The 27,845-nt window shown below is 52.4% G+C and overlaps 1 protein-coding gene across 3 annotated transcripts; it reads left to right on the forward strand.

The window, feature by feature from the left end:
• On the forward strand, positions 1-27,223 carry FXYD6 (FXYD domain containing ion transport regulator 6). 3 transcript variants are annotated; one of them, XM_058663846.1, is made up of 8 exons: positions 1-392; positions 22,974-23,039; positions 23,619-23,654; positions 23,777-23,851; positions 24,232-24,268; positions 24,968-25,017; positions 25,415-25,465; positions 26,655-27,223. In XM_058663846.1, exons 2-7 carry the CDS (start codon positions 22,979-22,981, stop codon positions 25,441-25,443), a joined length of 288 nt encoding a protein of 95 aa, XP_058519829.1. In that variant the 5' UTR covers positions 1-392; positions 22,974-22,978; the 3' UTR covers positions 25,444-25,465; positions 26,655-27,223. The 3 variants fall into 3 exon arrangements, with proteins under 3 accessions (XP_058519829.1, XP_058519828.1, XP_058519827.1); XM_058663845.1 differs by having other exon boundaries at positions 8-407; positions 23,616-23,654; XM_058663844.1 differs by having other exon boundaries at positions 21-392; positions 23,616-23,654.
• Positions 27,224-27,845: the final 622 nt, after the last annotated feature.

Raw genomic sequence — 27,845 nt, forward strand, 5'->3', positions numbered from 1 at the left:
CTCTCAGCCGCTCCGGCGCTTGCACGCCCCCTTGGCGGTTCCTCCTGTTGCATCGCGCAAGCCGAGCGCCACTTGGAAAAATTCTCCCGCTCACAAGCGAGCGCGCGAACACATCGTGCTGCGGAGAGGGGTCCGCGTGGTCCCGCTCCCGCTCCCCGGCTCCCCCGCGCCCCCTGGGCAGCAGCCACGTTCGCCAGAAGCGCACGGCCCCGCGCGGCCGCGCCCCCTCCCACCCGGGCCGTGCGCTCCGGCTCCTTGGAGGAGGGGAGGCGGGAAAACCGTGCAAGCCGCGCCCACCGCCCTGCCCCCAGCCCCGCCACTCCCCGGCTGCTCCGGAGTCCTGCTCCTGCCGCGTCCTTCGGGGAGCATCTAGGAGGGCACTCGTCTCGCAGGTGAGCAGCTGGCAGGTGGGCAAAGTTAACCGGGTCTTAGGAGCAGGATAGCGGTGGGGTGGGGTTCGATGCCCCACGCGCCAGCGGTGCGGCTGGGTTTGTTTTCGTGGGTGGGTGCGGCCACCGCCAAATATCCGCGGGGCAGTGGAGAGCCGGCGGCTTCAGAGATGTAAACAAGCAGGGTGGGCATCATAAGAGAAAGGGGACCTCGAAGGGAAAGGCAGGCCCTGGCGGCCAAGTAGCCCTGGGGGCCAGGCAGTCTCTGCCTTGACGGCTACATGGAGCCTGGAGCTTGGGTTTTCACAGGGGTAGGCGCCACTCCCACCCCTTATCCAGCAGGGAGTTTTCCTTTGTTACACGGAAGCCTGGACACTTGGCTTGGAGCATGAGGATGTGAGAGTGGTTACACTAGCAGTGCCCATTACAACTTGCTGGCCTGGTGCTTGGGATCTGGGGAGTGGGATGTGGCTGGGCTGTGGGCAGCAGGAAGGGGACCCCCAGTGAAAAGACTCTGGGGTTCCGGTGTTAGCCCGCATCACTTTTGCCCGCCGCCTTGGCGGTCCAGTCCTGTCTTCTTACAGGACTCCTGGGGTCTCATGTCGTCCAGAGCCAGCGAAGCTGGCCCTGGCAGAGCCTTTGTGCCTCGCTGCGCTTCACACAACATTGAATGAGCAACTCGGGTCTCCCCCACCCTTCTTTCCTGGTGCTGGCTGCAGGCTCTTATAAGTGGTGGCTGGTAGACAGAGCAATAGGAGAGGGTGAGAGCAGGGCATGGCCTGGCTGGAAGCCCCCTCCCAGCCTGAGATCAGGCCCCTGCTGGCAACCTCCAGGCCTGCGGGGGGGGGGGGGGGCTTGTGTGTGTGGGGGGAAGCTGTAGCTGCTGGAGGCTGCTCTCCCAGCATTGTGGCCAGGGTCTCCCACTTCTTTTGTTTCCTGGCTTCTGCGCTCTGGTATGGAGATGAAGGAATGAGCATTCCCTCTGAGAAAGAAACGTCGTCGTGAGGCACCCGCCCCTCCTCCCCATGTTGTGTATGTGTGGATGTGTCTGTCAGTTTCCGCAACTTGGCCTTCTGCACGTGACCTGCCTGGTGGTTGCCATGGAAACTCCTCCAAGTCGGCCTCCCTCCTTTCCCTGCCCATTCCTCACCTCCCTGCCTCCTCCCTCCCCTCCCCTCCCCCCATATGGTTGCCTAGATACTGGTGAGCCCTGGCTTCTCTGGATGGGAGACCCTAGAAATCTGGCTGCTGCCAAGGGCTCAGTGAGTGACCTTTACCCATCTCACCCCCTCACATACATTGTAGATGACCACCACACGTGTGTGCATCTTGCTCTCCACACACACTGTAGATAACACCCTCATGCATATCACCCACAGTGCTAAGCTTACACTACCCTAGCACTGTGAGTTGGCACCTGCACACATGCACAATGCCACGTCCCTCCCCCTCATCACACACATATACATATGTGCACGCTCACACACATGCACATGTACACAAGCATACACACTCTCTTCTAATAGAGCTGAGCTTAGGATGAAAGGACCATTTCCTGCCCCATCTGGCTGTAGGCTCCCAGGCCTACGAGAATGGGGGTAGGGAGGCTCCCAAAGCCTAGAGGGAAAACCCCAACTGTCCCTGGGAACCCCACCAGAGGAGCAGAAAGGCCCTTGCAAAGCCCCTTTAGAGAGAGAGCAGTGGCAGAGGTTGAGCGCCACTTCTTCAGGTCCTTGTTTCTGTCTACCTCCAAAGAAGTCTGAGAGGCTGGGGCAGGCTGTGGGGCTGGGAGCTCCCACAAAGGCAGGAAGGTCAGTGGAGGAGACCAGAGCAGGGGAGGGGGGCAAGGAAGAGGAAGGGAGGTTAGGCACTGGAAGTGGGGGCCCTTTGCTCCTGTCCACAGCTGTGCTTCCCACTCGGCCAGTATGACCGGCTGTGTCCGCAGGATGCAGGTTTGCAAAGGCCCCCAGGCTGCCCAGGCTCTTGCCAGACCTGTGCCTCATGTGATCTTCAGAGTATGCATGTCCAGAGGAAGAGGTTCCTGCAGTGGCTCCTTGGACTAACTGAAGACGTCTTTCATGATGGTGCAAAGTGTTGGGCCATGGTTGGGGACGTGACCCTGAGGAGATAGGCACCGTCCTGGGTCTCAAAGTCCTAGATTTCTCAGAGCTGAAACAGGCACTGGGGGATCATCCAGATTTATTCATTTACTCATTTATTTGAAAGAAAGAGTAACAGAGAGAGAGAGGGGACAGAGATTTTTCTCTTTTCAGGTTCACTCCCCAAATGGCTGCAAGGGCTGTGGCTGGGCCAGACTGAAGCCAGGAAGGAGCCCGTAGACTCCCTCCAAGTTTTTCTCACAAGTGACAGGGGCCCAAGCTTGCCCAGGTACATTAGTGTGGGGACAGATCGTAGAACAGCCGGGCCCAGCATGATAACTCAGTTAGCTAATCCTCCCCCTGCAAGCACTGGGATCCCATATGGGTGCCGGTTCATGTCCCGGCTGCTTCTTTTCTGATCTAGCTCCCTGCTTATGGCCTGGGAAAGCAGAAGATGGCCTAAGGCCTTGGAACCCTGCACCCATGTGGAAGACCTGGAAGAAGTTCCTGGCTTCAAATCGGCTCAGCTCCAGCCGTTGTGGCCACTTGGAGAGTGAACTAGTAGACAGAAGATCTTTCTCTTTGTCTCTCCTTCTCTCTCTGTAAATCTGTCTTTCCAATAAAAATAAATAAATCTCTTTAAAAAGAGCACCCATGACTCTAGCCAGTGCGCCTATGCTGGTGTCACAGGTAGTACAATAGCCTCCTTGCACTACAATGCTAGTCCCAGTAGCTGACTTCTGACTCACCAGTGAGGATTTTAGAGTATACCTCACCTAGTCTGCTACTTTTACTTTTTTTTAATCTGTTAACATCGGTTCTCTGGACACTGGGGTGCCCCTCCAAAGTGAGGGGGTCCCTGGTGGGTAGAAGGTGGTGGACCCCTGCCATCCATCAGAACACACATCTCCCACCCCAGGTTCTGCTTGGATGGCTGCCCTGCCCTTCCCCAGCTCCCTGCCCCATCCTTCTGTCCCAGTCCCCTGGAGGGAGCCGAGCTGTCTGGAAGGAGCACAGCCCCACAGGGCAAAGAGCTAATTGGTGCCTTCCAGTCCCTGCATCACCCCTGATCCGGTGTGCTTCCCAAGAGAGAATGAGCTGCAAGCGTCTTGCTCCTTGTAAGAGTATCTATTGCTCTGGGACGCAAGCTGAGCTGCGGCTGACCTTCTGGAGTAGCTGACCCTGCTCTCCTGCAACTGGTCACTTCCTCCAGGATTTCAGACCTCTGCCTCTGCCCCGGGAGTAAACCATGCCTGCTAGGACACAGTGCTCTCTCTAGGGGTGTGGATTACACTGTCCCTGTCCCCACTTCCCTCCGGGTCCCAAACTGTGCTAAGGATTCCACAGCACAAGTTTGGAGCCAAGCCGCAAAGGCGGGGCATCCGGGCTCTGGGCACTTTAAGGAAGCCCCCCTTTTACCCAGTGTGTAAAAAGTGAGGTGGATTCCACACAGTGCAGGGACCAGACCCAGGCTCTAGGAAGTCCTCATGGGGGCGGGGAGCTTTGGGCTCTCTTCTCTTCTCTGACCAGAAGAAGCGGCCAAGGTCACAACATGCAGGACATGTTCTGGCTGGGATGAAAGCTTGGAGCCCATTTGGCCATATCTGTTCTGCTCTAGAAAGTGTCAAAGAGCGAGGCCTTGACCTGGAAAGGCAGGAAGCCAGCATGCAGGCCCTATCGGGATATGTGTGTCCCAAAGGTTTATGGTGGAAAAGGAGGCCCAGAGAGAGCAGAGTGGGGACTGCAGGAATGTGGCTGCAGCGCCCCCTCCCCACCGGCGCGTTGTTTGAGTGGAGGCATCCAGAGGTGCTGGTGGGGGGGTGTGCAGAAGGGGTGGTTCTAACTGGAGGGAAAGTCAGGCCTGGGTCTCAGACTTGCCCCTTTATTCCTGTCCCCACAGAACCATGAGAGAATGCCTGGTTGTTTGCCAGAGGTACAACCACCGACTTCGTCCTGTGTCTTTCCCACCCCACATCTCCACTTGTCACAGAAAAGATTATGCACCTCTTGTCCCCCCAGGAGGGCCCCCACACTTCCTCATAGGCGCACGGTCACTGGCACCCCATCCCCTTCCTCACACGCACATCAGCTTCCACACTTGATGGGCAGCAGGTATTGGCGCACCCCTGTGGCCTTCTTGCTGCACCCAGCTGCAGTATGCCACCCAGGCCCTAGGGATGGCCTCTGAATTTCCATTCTCTCAGCCCCGCCCATTGTACCTGTGAATGCTGCAACTGAAGTGCACCTGTGTCAGCCCTCTCAGGGCTCCCCTCCACTGGCTGGACGCTCCAGGCGTTGTATCATCTGGCCGCTGCTGCCTCTCTGGATACCCATCCCCAGCCTTAATGCCCTGTCCTCTGCCTGTGCTCAGGCCCAACTAGGATGTACTGTCCTGCCCCAACTGTGGAATTGGGGTTCATGACCTTGCGAGACGCACAGACTTGGAGTTCTAATCTAGATTCTGGTTTTTTCTAGCTTCGTTAACTTTTCTGAGCCTCATTTCATTGATTCATGTAAGAAATAGTGATGCAGAGAGACAAAGAAACAGAGAAGACTCCCATCCACTGGGTCATTCCCCCAATGCCTTCACCTGTCTGGGGCTGGGTCAAAGCTGGAGCCAGGAAATAGGAACTTAATCCAGTTCTTTGGGGTGGAAAGCAGGGCCTCCCCTCCGTTGGCAGGCAGTTGGAGTCAGGAAGCCAGAGCCACATGGGTGCTCCAGTGTGGAACCTGGGCAGGTGCCCCCTCTGCAAGCCTTAGTTCCTTCAGCTTCATATGAAGTAAGAGTGTGTGGGGACTCAGAGTGGAGCCCAGTATGTAGGAAACACTCCACAGAGGCTGGCTGTTGTCAGGATGATGTTAGGAAAGATACATTGCAATTGGAACCATATTATTCTTGCTATGATCGCATCCTTTAAGACTCCTCCCCTCTCTCCTTCCACACCCTTCTCCTCCCTACTAGGGTTTAGAATTCCAAGTAGCAATCCCAGGGTACTATGGAGGTTCTTCTCCCTCAAGGATCTGGCCTGCTATGCCCTCTTTTCCTCCGCACACATGTCTTCTCGCTTCTGTTCCCCATGGGTCTTATCGAGGGCAAAGTCTGTCTGTTCTGCCCACAGTGTCTGGCTTATAGGGAGTATGCATGCCAGTGTGCCCCCCCACTGAGAACTGCCAAGCCAATGCCCCTTGGAGCCCTCCCTTGCCCGTCAGTATCCCCGGCACACACAGCACATTCTCCACTTCATACCACTACCTTCCTCTGCCCGGTTCCTTTGGTAAAGCCTAAAAATGAAGCATCTGATCTTGGTTGGAGTCTGGGAGATGTTGAACTCCGACGAGGAGTGGACTCATTGTTGGGATTCCACAGACAGAAGGAAGTGGGGAGCCAGGGTGAGAGTGTGCCCAGAAGGCTCCTAAATGACTGGGAATCTACACCGAGCCTCGAGTGGGTCTGAACTTGGATTGGTGGTGACGGCAAGAGAGATTGAGGCTAAACTCTGGCTGTTCATGTGTCAACCTTCATTTAGCAGCTGTGGCACATAGGCACAGCAAGGGACCCAGGGTGGTTCTGCCTCCAGGGAGTTTAGGATTTTATAAAGGAGAGGGACATGTGCTAGGGGCAGCAGGGCATGGGAGGGAGGCAGGCTTTGGCTCTGTGGGAACTGGGGGGCGGTGAGAGTAGATGGGGGAAGGGAAGGGAAGGGCAGTGTGTTTTTTGAAACAGACACAGATAGCATCAGGCCATGGCCATGTATCCTCATCAGGGGTAAAGGCGGTTTCTAGGCTCAGGGTTTGGATTCATCCTTATGCCACTCCCAGCCCCATAGGAAGTGATGTGGATCTGTGCAAAGTGCTCTCCAGAAGCAAGCAAGCAGAGCAGAGAAGGGTTGGGCAAGAGAGGTGGAGGGGCCAGGCCGAGCTGCCTGGGGCTCAGAGCAGGTGGCATGGGCCTGGCCTCTGGGCTCCTGGTCTGGGAACTGCTCCAGGTTTCTGTTTCTGCCATTTGGGCTTCTCTCCTATCTTCTCTTGAATGGGTCTTTGTCATCAGGTGTGTGTGTCAGGGGTGATCCTATCCTGCCCTGCCTGTTGGAGCCCCTCTGGCTTTTGTGCAATACTGTGACATCCAGACTGTCTGGAACCTGCCGACATGGCCTAGCGTTGAGGGTTAGGGCAAGCAGAAGACAGGAGCCAGGGAGCTGGCCTGTACTCAGGTTGGCCACACAATAGCCCTGTGTGTGCCGCCTCAGAAGGCGCCTATGAGAAGTGCTTGGGGCTGTGGCTGGGACGCTGGTGACAGTGAAATGACATCACCCTGCTGTTGCGCTGCCCTGGGGCCTTTGCAGGGAGACTTGGAGAAATCAGGCCTGCCTGTGTGATGTGTGCTCTCTGCTTCTCTCTCCAAGGAAGCAATCATGCTTCTTCCCAGTCCTTTATTTCTGTCTTTTTAAATTTCCCCCAAATAATTCCATGTACAAGATGAAGGTGCCTCAGCTGTGGGATAAAGGAGCTTGCTTCTCCCACTTTCTCCCGCACCTCCAGGATGGACAGTGGTCAGGCTTTGACTCTGGGGACCCAAGGAGCCTGCCTGGAAGCCCACAGTGGTGGGGTGGCCCTCTCCTGTGAATGAGAGACAGGTACAGGGCCTTGGGGTGCTCCAGGGGCCCTCTCTGGCCTGAGGGAGGAAGGAAGGAACTGGCTGGGAGGTGTCAACAGCTGTCCACTGCCTTTTTGGCATTCCACAGCTCCGGGCCTGCTGGAATGTCACCTCCTCTGCTCTCCCCCACTCCCCACTTGGGGCTTCCAGGTTTTGTTTTGGTTTTTTGTTGTTGTTGTTGTTGTTTGTTTGTTTGTTTTCTCTCTGGAACTTGCTTTAGTGGGCGGTGGCAAAGGAGCAAAGTTAGGCCAGTAAACTGAACAGCTTATATTTAGTTTTCTACTTAATGAGCATTTAAATTTCGGATGGAAGGAACAGGTTGCATCTTCCTCTGAAAGCCGCACAGAGCCAGCGCTGGCACCCAAGGCACTCATTTGAAAAGCCTTGCCTGATACTTACCTGGCAGGGGAGATGTCATGATCATGAAAAGCCTTGCCTGGCCCTTGGCTGTGACCCAGAGAAGCCCAGCTTTCTTGAGGGTTTGCAGGTGTCGGGGGGATGGGAGGGGCACAGGAGGCTGTTCTTGGGTTGAATTGAATGTTTTCCTACTGTTCTGTTGCTTAGGGCAGGTTTAGATTTGTGGAGAACTGCAGTGAGAGTTCAGGGTCCCCACATCTTTCTCCCAGTGTACCCACTTCCTATTGTCAGTTAAGATCTTACAGTACTGGGGTACAGCTAGAGAACTGTACTGATGCTCTCCCATTAATGAATGCTGATGCCTTATTCTTGGCCAGGTGGCCCCTACCATTCTTTGCAAAGGTAGAGCTGCTTCAAAGTTACTCTCCCTTTCCCTATCACTATCTCCCTATACATGCAGGCAGATTTCAGCAGTATGGAAAACAATCCAACTAACACAACACAGGAAAGTTACAAGTGATTATTAGGATTCTCTACTAAAAGAGAAAGGGGTTAGTGGCATTTAGAAGTCTCATCCTGGGAGAATGCTGGCGGTACAGGTGGTCCTTATTTTACTTCGGCACCCCCCATTGGATTCTGAGCTGTGACAACAACTGGGGGCCTGAGAGGCAGCTTCTGGAAGTGACTGGTGGCCAGGTTTGTGGCTGTCAGCATCCCCTGCGGGCTCGACACCAGTGGGCAAGTTTGCCAACAACTGGTCTGGAGCATATTCCTGCTCCCAGCATGGATGCCTGCAGCTGCTGGGAGGTGGATGAGACCAATAGGAACCCCTGTGTCAATGCTAAGGCTTGTCTGTCAGTGATGTCCACAGCCATGGACAGCTGGGATCTGATAGCTGCCAGCCAGCCAGCCTCTCTCCTGTCCCCAGAGGCCCCTGGGTCCTGGCCTTACCCATAGGCACACCAGAATTGACAGGAGCTGTGTTTCTGGGTTAGTCTCATTCGAGCCACTTTTTTCTGGCCTGGATAAGAATACTCTCCATACCATGGATCCAGCTGAGTCCTAAGTATGGTTTTGGCTGTTTCCCCCCTGCAGGTCAGCTGTATTCACCTCCCCACCCCCTGATATTTTTTATTGAGTTAGAATGAACATGACACGGAATTAAATTTTTCGAGGTATGAGTCAATGCTGTGAAGGAAATTCCCCTGTTGTGTTGCCCTGCTGCTTTTTATCTCCATGATTTTTCATCTGGCAGACCTTAACCAGTATCACACCCCTCCCCCTAGTGCTGAGTCTACCCACCCCCCATCCCCAGCTCCAGCCCCTGGCAACTGCCATTTCCATTTTGTATCTGTGAATTTGACTCTTCCAAGTGGGCACAGACAGCATTTGTGTCTTGTGAAAGGCTTACTTTGCGTGTGGCTTCAGGGTTTGTCTGTGCTGTAGCGTGTCAGGATTTCCCTCCTTTTTAGGGTTGAATCATACTCCTTCATATCGGTATCCAAATTTCACTTCTCCATACACCCTTGCATTGAGACTTGGGTTGCTTCTGTGTTTTAGCAGTTGCACCTGAAGGTGCTGTGAACAGGTACACAGACCACCTCTTCAAGGCCCTCTTTTCCATTCTGTGGGGTGGATACTTAGAAGTAGAGTTGACTAGATCATGTAGTTGGTGTGTCCCCGGCCCCACCCTTGTCTGCTGGGAATAGGTCCCCCTACCTGCAGTAGAGGCTTGAAACTAACAGATAGTCCCAAGTCTATCATGTGGCTCAGAGTCATGTGCAATGGAAAATTTATGGTGAGTTGTTTATTTCTGGAACTTTCCGTGTGTTGTTTTTGGACTAGAGCTACTGCAGGTAATTGAAGACGTGCAAAGCAAAGCCATGGATGGGGGTGGCTTCATCATTTTTTGTATTTTAAGGAACCTCTACCCTATTTTCGACAGCAGCTGTTGCATTTTGTATTCGTACTGGCTGTAGTCTTGGCATCCTAGCCCACCTTCTGTTTTCATGTAGTCATCCTCACATATGAAATGGTAGCTAAGTGTAGTTTCTGTTCACATTTCCCTAGGGATGAGTGACGTAACCATCTTCTTTTCCAACTTCCTTGTGTAATTGCTCTAAGACTTCCAATACTGTGTTGGGTAGAAATGGTGACAGCAAGCATTCTTCCTTCATTCTTAAATTTAGAAGGAAAATTTTTAGTCAACATCATCAATTATATTCGTGATGGACTTTTCATGCTTGTATTACATTACGTTATATTTGTTTAGCTTACATTATGTTGAGGTGTTTTCTTTTTAATCATAAGAAGGTATTGAGTGTTTCGTTCAAAGACAAAATTACAGAGAGGGAGAGACAGAGAATCTTTCATGTGCTGGCTCACTCCTCTAAATGGCTGCAAAAGCCAGAGTTGGATTGGTTCTAGGCCAGGAACCAGAAGTCTCATCTAGGTCTCCCACGTGGATGCTGGGCCCCAAGCACTTAGACCATCCTCCACTGCTTTCCCAGGCTCATTAGCAGGGAACTGGATCAGAAGTGCAGCAGCCAAGACTTGGGTTGGCACCCATAAAAGATACCAGCACCAAACCACAGTGCTGGCCCCGGATGTTGAATTTTATCAAACGACTTTTTTGGTATCTATTGAGAGAGTATAGCAGTGTTTTCCCTTCATTCTGTTTTCTTGGTGTATTGCATTGATTGATTTTCATATGTTGGACAGTCCTTGCATTCCAGAAGTAAATCAGGGCCACCATTTTTGTTTCTCTTAGTCCCTGTGCATTGGTGCATTTGCTGGGGAGGCAGCAAGGATGAGTGGAAAGAGCATAGCATTTGGTGACAATTCCCAAGCGCTATTGTGAGCTGTGTGGCCTTGGGCAATAACCTGGTTCTAGTCCTCATTTCCTGGGCTGGAAAATGAATGCAGTGATCACCAGCACTGAGTATAGCTGGCGTTTCTTGGAGCTAATACTGGTGAAGTAGTTTGGTAAATACCACGTCTCAGCATTGTTTGCTGTGATTAACATCATCACCATCATTGTCATCATGCCTTCACCCAGCACTGGGGCAGGGGCTGGCAGTGGAATATGGAATATGCAAAACACATGTTCCCTTTTTTCCATGGTCAGCCACAGATACCCAGGGGGTTAAGAGTCCCTGCCCTGATACCTAAGGAGGTGGTAGGCTCCGGGCTGCCTCAGGAAGGGCAAATTGTGGCTTCTCTGAGAGGGCTTGGAAAGTGGAAGAAGATTGGGCCAGGCTGGCCAGAGCTGGGCTCAAGGGTCTCCAGGGCTGGCTCGGGCTGGCTCGGGCTGGCCACTGCCCTGTTGCAGTCTCCAGGGACCACAGCTGCTTGTTGACTCTGCCTCTGCACACAGAACCCTGCTGTATTTGCTTTCTTCTACTCTCTGGAACATCTGTGAGGCAAGGTCACCCCAGGCAGGGTGGGAACTGCCAGGGCAGGCAGCTCGTTAGGGTAAGGGGGAACCTCGCCGGAAGGGGATGGTGTGGAGGCTTATTTGCTGCTGCCCGGCAGATGGTAAAACTCTCTCTGCTTCGCCACCTGTGGCACTCAGGTTTTGCTGGGTCCACCGCACTGCCCCGGGCTGCCACTGTACTGGCTTCCAGCCTACTCCTTCCTCTTTGCCTTGCTGGCCTCCCCTCCCTGAAGTCTCCTCCCCTGCCATCTGTCACCTCTTCTGCTTTCTCCTGTCCTTGCATTTGATTTGGCTCCTGAGCCTCTGGGTGGGGGACTACTCCCTCTGGTTTTCCATATCCAGTGCGTCACCCTTGTCAAGGCAGGGGCAGAGGCCCTCCTCTCTGCCCTGCAACAGGACTGGGATGGTTAGAGGGCAGTACCCAGTGGAAGGGAGAGGAAGGAGAGGAAACGACTGAGCCCTTTTCTTGGCCCTCATCTGCTTCTCCTTCCTGCATTTCAGGAAAAGGTAGAAAGTGAATGGGGGGAGAAGGAGGAACATATTGGGTGGGGAGTGAGGGAATTAATAGAGCAACAATAGAGGTGGACAGAATAGCTGGTTTGCCAGGCATTCAGCACGTTTTTCCCATTTTCCCATGCACTTCTTGGTTGCCTGAAACAGAAACAATTGGGTCTCATTTAGGCTCTGTTCTACGAGCCCCGCTGCAGGAGGAGCAAGTGCTGTGGGTTTGAGAGCGGCGAGACCCTCCCTTGCTCCCAGCTTTTTCCGGCCAGCTTCTCCTACCTATCTGCCATTGGTATCTTCTGATCCCCCCATGCTTTCTACCCTCACATTTCCCAGTGTGGCTATGTTACCCCTCTCTCCCTCCTGTGGCTTGGCTCTGCCACAACACCCCCAGGGGCCAACCAAGCCTCCTGTTAAGTCCTTTAGCTGCTTGTGGGGGAGGGGCTGCAGTTGCCTGCCCCTGGCTGACCGGTGTGGCTGCAGTGGGCAGAGCAAGCTGAAGAGGGGATGGGTGTGTGGGCAGGCAGGCCATAACTGTCCACCACAGAGGCTAACCCTCGCCTCGGCTAACCCTCACCACTCCGAGATGCATGCTGTCATCCTCACTTGATAGCTACAGAAGCAAATATTCCCCAGAACTTGCATTAAGTGTGTGAGGCCACAGAACCTCTGAGTAGCCACGAGGCAGGAGAGTGGGGTGATTTCTAGCACTGGGACTTGCAGCAAGTGACTTAACCTTCTTGGCCTCCCTTTGCCCTTCTGCATAATGGGAAGGATTGTAAACCACTGAAAACACCACTTGACATGGCATGAGCACCTAGCAAATGTCAACATCTTGTACCTGTTTACCAGAAAGTTTACCAGGAAGGTTGCCATGACTCATCTCACTCAGACTTTAGAACAGCTTTGGATCGTAGACAAGGGAATGGACTAGCTGAATCAGCTCTGCCTCCCACCCTGTGCAGTCAGCTTCCGGCGGGCTGTGTGTCTGTGAAAAGTAATCACCCAAGTGGCCAGTGCCGTCTAGCAGGAGTTGTAAATTCTAGCCTTGTCTCCTTGTCTGCAGGCAGGCAGCTACATCTGATAGCCAAGGGACTGGGAGAGCAGCCACCTGGGGTGAGTAACCCACCCCCCCAAAGAACCTCAGTGCAGCTGCCCATCAGGGCCCTGCAGGCTGTCCCCTGCCATGTGAGATCAGGCCTGACCAGTGAAGAAGGCTGCCCTCCTTCTCCACAAGGCCGGCAGAGCTGGATCCAATTCTGGCATCTGGCACATACTCAGCACATGGCTGCTTTTTCTGCCTCTTTCTTTTCCATGTAAAATGGGCTTGGTTGGTAACAAAGGGCTATGGGAAGATGCTAGCTGGAGTCACCCTCCAGGCTCCCAACACCTGCTCTCCTGCAGTCTAAGGTCAACTTCCAGTCCAAGGAACCTCCTTCCTGCTTCTCTCATCCCACAGCCTGGGCCAGCCAGGCACGTCCCGGGTATGCGCACCCTGCTCCTCCCAGCCCAGCACATCCAAGACAAAGAAGGGAGTGGAGGCCCACTGGGAAAAACTGGAGGCCAAGGAGTTGTCTTCTAAGCCTGATCCTCCCCCACCAAGCTGGCTGAATCAGGTGCAGCTTCTCTGTTTGGATCTCAGTTTTCCCAAATGAGAACTATGAGCTTTCCTCTCACTCTGACCCATCCTGGCCTTTTGTGACTCCAGTGCCATCTGGTAAGCCTCATGATGTCTTCGTTATACTCTTATGTCTGCACACTCAAATCTTTTCACAGCTTCTTCATTGCAAAGAGTTAAAGACATCATAGGCCAAATCATATGCCCTAGCTATGTAATAGTCATAGGTGAGGATAGCCAGAGAGGTCAGACAATTGGATCCGGGCATTTCCAGTTCTCTCTGGAGTAGGGCCTGCATCTTTCTCCTGGACCTGGGCTGTCTTCAGGATATGCGATTGTGTGCTGAATCTGCAAGGAGGCAGCAGGTGGGGTGCCGGGGGACAAGGCCTGGAAGCAGGGAAGGCTGGCTGGAGGATGAGATAAGATGGCTTCAAGTGTAACTTGGAGCTGCTGCATTTGGAGAGAGGTGGTTTCTAACTTATTTTTACTGGAGAACCAGGTATTCTGATCTACTACATGGCTTCATGGAGTCAAAAGTGATGGGGCATGTTGCTCCATTCCCAGCCAGTGGCTTCTCTTTCCCAGCAGCTTTTACCCAGGCATTAAGTGGCATGATGTGACTCAACAGAGAATGATTATCACCCAAGCAACTCTTCTGATTGCCATCTCCTGCACACGCACGAGCAGATGTGCCAGCCTTGGGGCCATCAGGGGGAGAGGGAAATGAGCTAGGCAGCATGTGCTGCTGCCACTGGCCGTCAGCTGTTTACCAACACGGCCGTGAATGAGAACAGAGAGTGGAAAAGATAGCAGAAAGGAGGTGTGGGAGCATGAGGGGGCTTAGCAGCTGCCCACCCTTTCTGCAGGGCCTGGATCCCCAAAAGAGACACCCTGCTCCCTCAGTTTGCACTCCCAGGCTCCTGCCATCGTCCTGAGCCTCCTCTCACAGCTGCACTCACTTCCATCTTGCAGGTCTCTCCCTCCTGTCTTGTGTCTAACACTCAGGGTACGTCATGCACAGAATCATCTGGTCCTGCCAAGGCAACCCCAGTCAGGATATGAAATTCCATAATCCCACATCCAGAGGAGAAAATTTGCAGTTCAAAGCACACAACCTTGTTGCTTGAGATTGCCCTGCTCAAAAGAGCAGCTAGTGGGGTCTGAAATCTCTGTGCTTCACATCCAGGCACTCTTTTTTCTAAGAAAGGAATTACTTATTGGTTTATTTGAAAGGGAAAGCATCAGAAGAAGAGAAAGAGAGAGAGATCTTCCATCCACTGACTCACTGTTTTGTTTGTTGCAATGGTCAGGGCTGAGTCAGGTTGAAGCCAGGAACCTGGCACTCCATCCAGGTCTCCCACCTGGGTGGCAGCAGCCCAAGTACTTGGATCCTGTTCTATTACCATCCCAGGCGCGTTAGCAGGAAGCTGGATTGTCAGTGGAGCAGCTGAGTCTCAAATCTAACCCAATGCCAGCATCGCAAGCGGCCTTACACGCTGTGCCACAGAATAATTTTAAGTTTAGTTTTTAAGTTGCTCATTTTATTTGGCTTATGAATGATGCTGCAAATACCCTAATGTCCCGAGATTCCCTGCCACCGATTTAGTCTCTGTGACTGAAAAAGAATTTACCACCTCTGCTGGGTCTTAACCTCCACATCCTGGCCCAGCCCCATCCACCCAGCTTCCTCCCTGGAGAAGGAATGTGTGGGAATGAGGAGGGAGGGAGGCATGGAGGCCCTGGGACACCCAGATGCAGCAGTGGACAAAGGCTTTCTCTGTCCCTTCAAAGGCTCTGTGTGCGTCCTTGGCCACTGACCACGGGGGCAGGGCAGGGCCATCAGTTATCACCGATGAAATTCTATACTGTGGGTGTGGGGGACCCAGGGACACCCTGCTGAGGCCCAGGCAGCAGCTTGGAGGAGTGGAAAGCTTGCCATTCCCAGATCTGCAGCTGGCAGCGTAACCCGGCCAGAAATATTATCTTTAGCACACAAAGACAGGCCCTGATTCTGGAGCTTGGCATTCAGTAGCCTCCATGGTTGGATTCCAACCACCTTGAACTAGTCATTGTTTCAGTTTTTTATTTGTTGGAGTCAAAGAGATGGAGATCTATCATCCACTGATTCACTTCTCAAGTGTCCTCCATGGCCAGGGCTGTGCTGGACTAAAGCCAGGAGCCAAGAATTCAGTCCACGTCACCCATGTGAGTCAATTGAACCATCTCTGCTGCCTTCCAGGGTGCACATGAGCAGGAAGCTGCTGTTGAGTGAATGTGGGGTGCACATTAGCCACTAGGCCAGACCCCGGCCCCGTTCACTGTTTGGGAAGGTGGCTTACACTAGAGAGGTCTCTATCCTAGCCCCTTCCCTGCCTGTGCAGGCACTACCAGAGGATGAAGGCTTTGTCTCCTGCTCCACCTCATCTACAGTCCTTCTAGGAAAACCAATTCAGGCAGCCACTACTGAGTGAAGTGCCCTGAGGTTCAACTTGAACTGAACTTGAACTTGAATGATTTGTTAGCTCTGCTTTTCGCTTTTCCCTTCTTGCTGCCCTTGTTTCTGTTTGCTTTGCCAGTACGTCCTTGCTTTTCTTTCTCTCTCACTCCTAATACAACACCAGCTCCTCTATGGAAACATCCCAGGGCCACGCTGTGCCTGCTGCCCTGCTAGGCCCTTGCTGCAGACAATCTTCCCCTTCGGAAGCTCTCTCCACATGGGCTGATGTTCTGGGGCTCTTTGTCCCCGATTCCTGCCTGCTCCTCCTTAACTGTATCTGGGTCCTCTATTTATCCCTTTGTAGACCTGGTATGGTATGGCTTGTCCTAGGAATTCTGGGATTGTCTGTGGAATTGACTTGACCATGAACGTCTCTGGAGATGGTTGGGGGTGGAGAGACAGAAGGGAAGGCTCAGTAGTGACTGAGCTGCCGGCCGCTGAGCCACATGCATGGAATCCTTGCCTTGTGTCTTTCCTACTCCCATGAGGGGCCCTGCCTGCCTGATGATTCCTGCCCTGGCTAGAGTGCATCAAGAGGCCACTGTGAGACGCCTGGCCTGTCCTGGGTCATCTCGGATCCAGTATTCACACCAAGGTCCCTTGGGCTTGAAGGTTTGTAACATACAGTCCCCATCCACCTTGGTTCCCATGTCCTGAGTCCAGCCACCCCACTGGCTGAGCTGGGAGCAGGTGTAATGCGAAGTGAGACTTGGTCCAGAAAGTAGCAGTAAATGTGACCACACATATTCACACACAAATCAAATGAAACAGAAATATTTTCTTTTTCAAATCTTAATTTGAAAGGCAGAGTTACAGAGAGAAGGACAGGCAGAGAGAGGAGAGAGAGAGGTATCAGTTGATTCACTCCCCAGATAGCTACAAGGGCCAAAGCTGAGCTAATCCAAAGCAAAAGCCAGGAAATTCTTCTGGATCTCCCATATGGGTGCAGGAGCCCAAAGACTTGGGCTGTCTTTTGCTGATTTTCCAGGCATAAGTATGGAGCTGGGTGGGACTTGAACTGGCACCCACATGGGATACTGGTGCTGCAGAAGGAAACTTAGCTTACTACATCCCATGAAACAGAGAGGTGTTAATGCATAGCAGGTATTCAAAATCTGTGTTCTTTCACATTTTGAATTAGGCGTTTAGGACATACTGACAGCCTGGTTCCCTGAAGGGATTTTCCCCAGGACACCACTGACCCCAGCATGGGTTTTATAGAGTTTGACTTTTCAGAAGAAAGGAAATTCAGCCAGATAACTCACAGCTCCTCTCCCCACAGTACACACTTCCTCAAACCAAACAGGCCAGTGGAAGGTGGGGCAAGAATTGAAACCCAGGTAGCTCTTGAAATGAGCTCTGGGGACTAACCAGGCAGCCCTGCGTCAGGAAAGGCCAGGAAGCCCCCAGACCCTGGTGTTAAACCCAGGCCCTTGAGAGGGGCTCACGTTGGTACTTGCTGCTCAATCTCCATCGAAAAGCAGCATCACTTCTCTCTGGAGGAAAGCATCTCATGTTAAGATCAGGAGAGGGACAGAGAAACTAAGAAAAAAAAATAACAGCAATGAAAAGCAAGGAAGGAGAAAAAATGAGCAGAAAAAGTAGAGGGAAAGAGAGGCAGAAATCAGACTAAATATATCAACAGTGATAATTAACTGAGAGGAGTTAAATTAGAAATATCGGCTTTTTGCTCTTTACAAGACGATCCCACAAAGGAACACAGGAAGGTGGGGAAGTGAAACGGAGTTTAAAGAACCAACTCACAACAATGAAGAAGTCTGAAACTGAGTTCTATTAGGGTAAGAAACACAGAAACAAATCTATCAACTTTCTCCTTGAGGTCAATTTTAAAGCAGGTATCAATTTTTACTTGGTTAGTTAAAAACTGAAAAAAAGAAACCAGGAATTTTAAAATAGTTTACCTGATGGGTATAAAGAGCTGCTTCTTAAGGATGAAGGAATCCTCAACATTCATGGAACAAGCTTTAGAAATGACTGGCCCAGTACTAAGTCATAAGCAAACCTCAGAGCATCCCAAGGAGCTGTAGGCCTCACACTGTGTTCTCTGACTATCGTGCACTGAAGTTAGAAGTTAATGGGAAAAAAACAGCTTAAAAATTACCATACCCTTGGACAATCACAAAACACACACACGTTCACGCACAAGTTAAGTCAGAAATCAGAATGGAAGTTGAAAGTTCTGAGAATTGAGTGGTCAAGAAACCACATTTTAAAGAGCAGAAGCTAGATAGAGAGTGGCACTCACAGGAACTTTTATAAAAGGCTTAGATGCCCAATATAGGGGCTGGAAAAATGCAAATGAGTCTCTGCCTCTCAGATGAATTTTTAAAATATTAACAATTAATAAAAAAACAAGGCATTCGTTGGGTGGAAATATTTGCAGTACTTAACCACAAAGATTTAGTATTCAGAACAAGAACATAGTGGAGGAAAAACACAGTTTAGAGAGAGTGAACTGAGTGGGTGGAAATGCTCTTTCTCCTCTCTGCTTTCTCTTTGCCTCTCAAATAAATAATTCTTGTAAAATGTGCCCAGCGCAATAGCCTAGTGGCTACAGTCCTCGCCTTGCATGCACCAGGATCCCATTATGAATGCCAGTTCTAACCCCAGCAGCCCCACTTCCCATCCAGCTCCCTGTTTGTGGCCTGGGAAAACAGCAGAGGATGGCCTGAAGCCTTGGGACCCTGCACCTGTATGGGAGACTTGGAAGAAGGTCCTGGCTCCTGGCTTGGGATCAGCTCAGCTTTGGCCATTGTAGCCAAATGGGGAGTGAAGCAGCTGATGCAAGATCTTTCTCCCTGTTTCTTCTTCTCTGTGTAAAACCTGCCTTTCCAATAAAAATAATAAAGTCTTTTTAATATTTATTTTTATTGGACAGTCAGATATGCAGAGAGGAGGAGAGACAGAGAGGTAGATCTTCTGTCCGCTAGTTCACTCCCCAAGTGGCCACAATGACTGGTGCTGAGCCACTCTGAAGCCAGGAGCCAGGACCTTCTTTCAGATCTCCCACTTGGGTGCAGGGTTCCAACGCTTCAGGCCATCCTCTGCTGTTTTCCCAGGCCACAAACAGGGAGCTGGATGGGAAGTGGAGCAGCTGGGACACAAACTGGCACTCATATGGGATTCTGGCGTGTGCAAGTCAAGGATTTGGCTACTGAACCATTGCACCGGGCCCCATGATTTATCTTTTTTTTTTCTTTTTTAGAAAAAATTTCTTTATTTTACTTGAAAGAGTTACATAGAGAAAGGGAAAGACAGAGACAGAGAGGAAAAGACAGAGACCAAGATCTTCCATCCACTGGTTCATTCACCTAGACAGCAACAACAGTCATAGCTGAGACAATTCAAAGTCAGGAGCTTCTTCCAGGTCTTCCATGCAAATGCATTTTCAGGGATCTAGGTTGGAAGAGGAGCAGCCGGGACTAGAACCAGCACCCATATGGGATGCTGGCTCTGCAGACCGAGGACTAGCCAATTGAGCCACTGTCCTGGATCCATAAACATACTTTATCTGAACCTCTGAATTTTTCAGCTGACATGTCTGACAGAGCCAAGTATTGATCAGAACGTGCAAGTTTTGGGGACACTCATGTGAGATGTTAAAATGGGAAGGGCCCTTAGGGAAATAATTTAAAATCATTGTGTAAGACTGGGAGTTTGGCATACTGTGCCGCCAACAAGTGATTTCAACCTGAGACTTACCTCTAAAACTTAATTTTTCAAAATGCTGTGTGTGACCCATTCAGTGGCCTTGCTGTTTTACTATTTTAAAAAGGAAACAGTAGAACATGGGAGTCTTTTGTCCGTTGTAAAGGTCATGACTTCCTGTTGTTTCTGGAATGAGTACATGGGCTGGTTTGGAATGCGAGATGAATTTCTCAAGAAAATGGCAGTCAAAGGGATGGAGGCCGGTGCCCTCAGAATTCTTGGGTGTGTGCCCTGGGCACATTGCACAGAAATGTTCCAGAGCTGCATTATCGACAATAGCCCAAACTGGGGAGATGGGGTGGGGGAGCCAACCAGATGTGTGTCCACCACCAGGAGGATGGAGCAGTATGATGTCACGGAGGGGATGGCATGGTGACGCTGCTGCTTAGGCCACTGCTTGCAGCCCTGGGTCCTAGAGCACTGGTTCGAGTCCCAGCTGCCCTGATTCCTATCCAGCTTCCAGCTAATGAGGCTGGAAAGGGAGTAAATGACAGCCCAAGTACCTGGGCACCTGCCACCCACATGAGAGACCCAGGGGAAGTACCAGGCTTCTGGTTCTTAGGGAATGTCACTCTGCCGTTCAAGCAAATAGATAAATGTACCTTTTAGAAGTAGGAAATCATTTATCTGTACAGTGGGCTGTTACCCAGCATTGCAAATGAATGGGCAATGGCAGTGTGTAATACTGTGGCTCAATCTTAGACGCAATGTTGAAAAATGCTCCGGAAGACTGTAAACAATGTAATGTCATAATTATAAGGCTAGAATAATCTACACTAAATAGTATGTTATGTAGACATCTATAAGTGCTAAGGATATTTTTAAAAGAACGTGGTGTTCAAAGATATGCCTACAGTGGGCCATTATTCAGCCATAAAAAGGAGAATAGTACATTTTTTTCTTTTAAAAAATATTTTTTATTTACTGAGATATACAAGCATAAAATCTGTCATGCTTAACCGTCTTTAAGTAGCATTAGGTACACTCAATAGAGTGGTGCAATTCACCTCCACCCATTACCCAGAGTATTTTTCATCTTGCACGTTGAAGTTCTGTCCTGTCTCCTTATATATATATATATTTATTTTTATTTTGAATTTTTAATTATGTGGTACAATTTTTGTATAGACTTGGATTCCCCCAACAAACTCCCACCCCCAGACCAAAATTTTCCCCATTTTGGTACAATGCTATAGTCCTTCATAAGGAATCATAATTCCATCAGTCTCTTATAAGTGTACCCCGATATTACTGGTACAGACAATGTCAGACAGTCCGGCATCCCATTGTCTACACATTTCCAACAGTTTTACTGGGAGTTCATCCCTTGCCAGGAAGCAGGAATGCATGCTGCATTGTACCCCCGCGTCTGGATATGGTAGACCCCAGTACTCCATCACTATACATTTCCATAATGAGAAGCCATGAAGCAAGGTCAACAGCTGGTATGAGTTAGAACAACAGCCACAACAAATTACAGCACATGAAAAAATGCACCACTGAGTAACAAACACATGGGTGACAAAAAGGAAACACAAAAGTCTCTTGGGAAAAACGATGCCACCGTGTAATCCCTGAGCGGGCAATGAATTCGACGAGAGAGAAGAAATTATTTGGAATAAATAAAGCTGAAATTGAAAAACACATTTAAAAAAAGCATGGGCTGCAGCAAAACAAACAAACAAACAAACAAAAACCGGTATGGATTGGATTATCGAAATGACACTTTCCATGCTGGTTTCCTTATATAAGAGAGAACATATGGTATTTGAGAACAGCACATGTTATACACGCTACAACATAGACTAACCCTGAATCACTTACCCTGACACAGTGTGGGTGAAGCATCTGCAGTAAGCAAGCCCACAGAGCTGCAGTGTGGACTGGTGGCTGTCGGGATTCGTGAATGTGCGATGAGAAGGGATGATAAGTGGCGGGAGCTGGATGGTAAGGGTTGCATGACTTAGTGAACACATGGAAAAGGCAGTGATCAGTGCACTGCGGGGGGTGACACGGAGGCAGGAGGCCAGCACGTGAGACGTGCCTGCCCAGCCTGTGTTCAGGTGCTCAGTGCAATGTCCTTGGCCACGAGTGCAGGGTTGTGCAACAGATCTAGAACTTACGCATCTTGCAAATGGAAGTGTTACACTTGCCAATGAAGAGACGAGGAGCACAGGAATGATTTTATACATTTGTGTGTTCAGGATGCTGCTTGCCTCTGGGAGGGAGACAGTCGGCATGTCGCTTGTTCATGGGTGTTAGAAAGTCAGAGTTACAGAGAGAGGGGGAGAGACACTGAGAGAGATCTTCGAAATGCTGGCTCACTCACCAGGTGGCCACAGCAGCCAGCACCAGCCAGGCTGGAGCCAGGAGCTTCATCTGGGTCTCCCACGTGGACCATCCTCCACTGCTTTTTCCAGGCCACTATCAGGGAGCTGGATCAGAAGTGGAGCAGCCAGCCAGGTCATAAAATGACACCCATAGGGGATGCAGGTGTTGCAGGGAGCAGCTTTCTGCACTTATGCCACAAGCTGTCCCAACATGCATCCACATAGGACATAAACTGTCAACTTTGGAAAAAGTATAAGTATGAAGTTAGCATAGGAGGTAAATTACTGCCCTTTGACAAAGACTCAGTCTGATTCCATGGGCACTGTGGGAAGCCCTGGATGCAGTTGTTCTGACCCCTGCTGGCTGAGAGATGAAGTGCAGCTGGGGATTCTTTCTCAGGGAGCATCCTAGGAGGTGGTCCCTGGACATGTGGTACCACTGTCAGTCTCACCCTTTTGTGAAAGGGAACATACAGACATGAGCTTTCTGGATTTGAGTTCCTTTGGCTTCTATGACTCTTGACCTCCATCCTTTAAGCCCAAGAGTGGTGTGTGGCTCTACTGAAAGTTAACCCTGAGTGAGACTAACTAACCCTGCCTTCTGCCCACCCCAGAGACCAGGACTCTGGGAGCTCCTGAGCAGCCCTAGCATCTTCTAGGGCAGGAGGGCCTGGGAGTGGACTCTCATGCTGTTTCTGTCTATGCAGACTTCTGGGAGGAGTGCGGGTGCACCTGTGAGAGCTGGCTTGAGCATGCAGAAGGGCCACTTGGGGCAGATGTGGCACCTTGGGGTTCCCATGCAGCATCCAATTGGCAGCATGGTCCCTGCCGATCCAGCAGGCTGGGCCAGGGGCCTGTGGTTTAATCTGATCTCCAGAGGACTCTCTCATGAGCAGGGGTGGTGCTGGTGGTGTGGTGCCAGCCCAAAGACTCCTCATCAGAACGAACTGGAGCTGGCCCAGAAGGGTGGCCCGGGAAGAGGGTCTGGAGTGAGATTACCCCCAACATCCTTCTGATTCTAGCGCTTAGGTCCTAGAGGCTGTGTGGTGGGAAGATGAGAGAGGGGTTTAAGACATGGGCTCTGTACCTGCACTGGGATGAGACCACAGGCCTCTGGGAGTGTCTAGCTCCTGGCTGCGGCATGCGGTGATCCTGCAACCTGCCAGCCCAGTGTTCTGGTTCCCTGTGTACTACACGGATGCAGAGCTTTCTGTAGGCAACTGGGCCACATCAGATCTCCTGCCCAGGGTGTTTGAACTCAGGCCCGCCAGGAGAATTCAGGGTAGAACACTCAGGAAGGCTGATGGCTGGGTTGAGGCCTCCTTCTGAAGGGGTTGTGTGTTCCTCTCTCTGTCCACAGACGCCATGGAGGTGGTGCTCATCTTCCTGTGTGGCCTGCTGGCCCCCCATCTGGTTCTGGCCAGTGGTAAGTGCCTTCCACTCCCCCGTCCCCAACCCTGCTCCCGGGACCTGGCAGAAAGAGGTAGGGGTTCAGGTTCTTCCTGTCTTAAGTAGACAGAGAAAGTCCTGGACGGAGGCAGCTGTTCACAGATCCTAATCCCACATGCCCACTTTTTCCCACAGAGGCCCAACAGGGGCTGCTTTGGAACTTGTTAGGCCCTCCTGCCCTTTTGGCTTTGAGCCTTGGGGGGCGTCCGGGTTGCATACCTAAGTCTAGACTGTATTATCTAGGATGGTGTTTATGGTGTTGATTCCTAACTTGGTCCCAGTGTCCCCATCTGTCCCCAGAGGTTGTAGCACCTTCCTCTTTGAGATGATGCTGGAATAAGAAGGAGCCATCAATGTACCTGTGCCGTGGGCAGTGAGCTTGCCAGGCCTTGGAGCCTGCCTGCCCTTGGCCTTCAGGTTGAGCCGCATCTGTGGGCAGGTCTGCCCCTCCCTGAATCTTCGGGGGGAGTCTCAGTGGGGACTGAGATGAGCAAGGCCAGAGCAGAGAGCCAGGGCGTGGTGCCCTTCTGACCACATCTGCTTGTGTTCACAGCAGTTGAGCAGGAGAAGGAGAAGGACCCTTTCCACTATGGTGAGTGGTGACTGTGACCCTGGGGGCTGCCGGTGGGTGGCTCTGTCCTGGGGGAGGGAGGCAGATGCTGGTGTGACCTTTGCCCAGCTCCATCATTCACCCTCTCCCCATGCCTTCCACAGACTACCAGACTCTGAGGATCGGGGGATTGGTGTTCGCTGTCGTCCTTTTCTCTGTGGGGATCCTGCTTATCCTAAGTGAGTGTGTGTCCCCTTGTCCATCAAGGCTGCTAATAAGTGGGGCGGGGGGAGGGATACCGCATGCAAGCCCAGCCCCTTCCGTACAGTGCTGGGCACTTAATCAGTGCTTAGTACGACAGGAAGGCAGGAACAGAAGCAGTGAAAATATGCTGGGAGAAGTGGCAGAGTGGCTGTCCTGGGGCTGGAGCCATGATGGGAGGTGGGAAACCAGTGCCTGGAGAGTGGCTACACACGGGTGTGCATGCAACACACTACACAGATCCCATAGGGGTGTCAACCTGCATGGCCCCTGGACAGCCCCTGCCATGGCCAGGCTGGGAGCACGGACTCCAGTGCCCATCGTGAGCCTCATCTTGGATGCCTTCTTTGCCTTGCAGGTCGCAGGTGCAAGTGTGGTTTCAATCAGAAGCCCAGGTAAGGGTGATGCGGCCATGAACATGGGGGGGTGGCAACCCTCGATCTCTGGTCTTAGAAAGGGCATGTGTGTGTGAGAGTGTGCACACACATGCGCGCACATGCTGGGGGTGTGGGACAGAGGAGAGGTTGGAATCTCGGGGGCTGCCACATCCCTCTCTTGCGGATGTCTGTGAGGAGGGGAGGAGGGAGGGTAAGAATGTGCCAGAACCTTCTCTGGGGGCCCTTGGCACAGTTGGGCTGGGGAGAATGGATGACGAAGGCTCTATGTCCCCTTCTGATGTCCAGCTCCTATCAGCAGCATCTGAGATGCTGTCCTCACTTGCCCCACTGTCTTGAAGTTTTCTGAAGGTACCCTTGGCCTCCCTTTCTAGCCCCCGCCACACAGAGGTCTCACCCCATTGACCCAAAACAGAAGCTGGGGTGGTCTTGGACCCTTGAAGCTCAGGGCCTGTGGTAGCGCATGCTCAAGTCCCCACTTGGCCCTCCTGTTTCCTTCTGGCTGACCTTGTAGGCCACCTGTGAGTGCTCTGTGCCTCTGGACCCTTCGGTCCAGGTGCACCCCCAATGGAGAACACTGGGGGCAGCTCGGAGCCCGTGCTGGAGCCCGTGCTGGAGCCACGTGCTAGTGGCCCTGGCCAGCAGGGGGCGTGGGGAGCTGTGGGTTTGCACTAGACATGCCACCTCTTACTCCTGCAGGGACCCAGGAGATGAGGAAGCGCAGGTGGAGACCCTCATCACTGCCAATGGTAACTGTTCTTGACCTCCCTCCTGGGTGAAAGAATGGGGGCGGTAGGGGTCCTGGGGGAGCAACTGAGGCCCAGTCCTAGGGCCTCCTTTGAACTGGTCAGTGGTGCCCCATCGTGCCAGGTATGGGCTAACTAGGACCTATATAGCACCTCTCACCATGACCACACAGGCCACTGTTGCCAGGCCATGGGAGGGAGGACTTGGAACACACAGGTTTCCAGTCCAGGGGTTCAGTAAGGCTAGGGAGCTTGCCCTGAGCTCCTGTTTGCAGCCAGCAGTGGGGTGAGGATGTGACTGAGACCTCGCTAGTTGTCTTTGGCTGTTGGGGATTGGGACGGCTACAGGGCTGAGGGCTATGCTCACTGCAGTGCCTGCTCTTTTTTTTTTCCTTTGCAGCCACGGAGCCCCAGAAGGCAGAGAACTGAGGTGCAGCCCCCAGGCAGGGAGGTGAGCTGCTGTCTGCATCACCATCATGGTGCACCTGGGCTGGGTAGAGGATGGGGGAGACTAGCCTCTGCAGCCTTTATCGTGCAACAAGGCCCCTTCCCAGCCTCCTCGTGAGTGTGGCCAGGCAGGGAACTATAGCAGTTGGTGAGATGCTGCCAGCTTCCCGACAGCCTGGATGACTCTATCATGAGTCAGCAAGGACCTTCTGGAGAGCCACTTAAAAAAATTCATGAAATTTCCAAGCCTTCACAGAACTGGGGCCCGGGTTAATGACATCCTCTACCATACCAGTGTTCCAGTGCTGGGGCGAGGGGCCCTGATTTGAGGATTCATTTACATGGTGCACCTGTGGGGAGCACCAGAGAGCAATGATAAGTCACTGCATCACAGTATCCAAAGCGATGCTCTTCCCAGGCTCCTGCCTAGCCTGCCAGAAGAAGCAGCGGATGGGACCACAGGGGTTAGCGGATGGGACCACTGCGCTGTAGATGCAGAAACTGAGATCAGAGACCATAGTCATGCAGACATAGGCAACAGGCTGGACTCTGACATTGGATGCCACTTCCATGACGACTGCTGTCCTGCTGGTCCCCACTCTCAGAGACTCAATGAACCCTGCAGGGGGAGTGGAAGGAGCTGCTCCCCCATCAGCTGGCTTCCATATGGGTGAGGAGTGATAGCACACAGCTTTATGCTCAGCCACCTGGGACATCAGATGGAGGACACACAGGCCATCCCTGTGGTTCTGAGACCTCAGGGTGCCTGGGTAGCACTTGGACTCTTTTCCAAGGGCCTCTGCATCCTGACCGTCTGCAGGTGGGCCGAGCAGGGTTCAAGAGATCCATTATCTTAGTGGAGTTCCCCAAGGTGAATGTTGGATTCAGCTTGAAAGGGTTGTGGGTCGCACTCTAGCAGCTGGATGCCATCTGGTAGCTTGCTGTCTTATCTGCTGGTCTCTCCCAGAACCCTTCTCTCTCTGAAGGACTGGGGGCATTGCTTAGGGTGTCCCCACTGTGACTGTGTCCTTGCCATAGCTACTGTGAGTGAGCTTTAGGCTCTCCCCTCCCTTCTCTGCATCCCAGGTCTGTCCTTCTTGCTTAGCTGTGGACTTGGGGCTTGGAAAGGCCCTTGATCCACAGGCCCTGGAGGCACCCCAGCTGTGTCCTAACTGTGGTCCTCTTGCTCTCAGCCTCTGCCACCTGCAGGTGGCTGCCCGGACCTTGATGTGGATGCTCCAGAGAAACAACCACTTGGGTAGCAGACCGTCCCCAAAGGAGAAGCTGAGAACTCGTGTGTGCCCTGCTCCCTGCCCACTCCCACATCTGCATAACGATGCTGCCTCTGCCGGCCTCCTGACCTGTCCTCTCCCGTGACGTGTCCGTGTGTCTGTGTGTGTTTGCTCACTGTGGTCTCGTAGCTGCTTGTTTGTGGGTGATGCTGTGTTTGTGAACTGTGCACACACTCACTTCCATGGGGCAGGAGCTGGGCCATGGCACCATCGGCTCCTCTGCAGCTCCCAGTACCCTTCACTCTTCCCAGTCTGTCCCTTGCCACCCCCCCCCAGTACAGCCCTCATCTTAATTCAGGGCTGAAAGGGGTGAGGCCAGAGCTGGAGCACGGGCAGGAGGCCCCCAGCTGTCATGGATGCAAGGAAGGCTTGGTCTCACTGTCACTCTTCCTGATCCTCTACTCCCTCTGGAGCCCCTCATTCCTGTACCCCACCCTGCCACCAGGTCTGTGATGAAGGACACTCAGAGGTCGCAGATGCCGGGGAGGAGCATATGAGCTTGGCATAGCCTTAGGCAGCCCCTGCTCTTACACGGTCATCTGCCTCTAGTTGGGGGCACGGGGCACTCTCCTGCCTGGAGCAGCACCCAGGGCTTCCATCCTGCTCCCCTCCCCGGTAACACACCCTGCATGTCTTCTCAGCAATAATCCTGTGTGCCCGTCCCCCTGCCGCCCCATCCCTCCTGCCACCCAGGTCTCCCTGTGCAACCCGGCTCATCTGGGCTCGTGTTCCTTGTCCCTTATGCTGGGGCTCAGGCAAGAGATGCTGAGGATGCCATGGGGAGCAGAGGCAGTGGGGTCAGGGTGGCCTTGGTTGCTCTGGCTGCATCCTGTTCACCAGGTGGCGGTAACAACCCTGCATCCCTTCTCTGCCTAGCTGTGGATGGAGCAGTGAGTGGTGAGCGAGGCCTGGGCTCCAGGCAACCCTGCTGCACAGGGCGCAGCTGCAGGGTGAAGGTCAGGAGAGTGGAAGTTCACAGCAGCTCCTACCCTTCCCATCCCAGCATCCTCTTGAAACCACCACACAGGGCTATTGTACCCAGGGCTGTTCTTCCCCGTCTTGTGATCTCTCGCGATAACATCAGACATGGGA

This window comes from Ochotona princeps, chromosome 4 (genome assembly GCF_030435755.1).
Source record: "Ochotona princeps isolate mOchPri1 chromosome 4, mOchPri1.hap1, whole genome shotgun sequence".
Lineage (NCBI taxonomy): Eukaryota > Metazoa > Chordata > Mammalia > Lagomorpha > Ochotonidae > Ochotona > Ochotona princeps.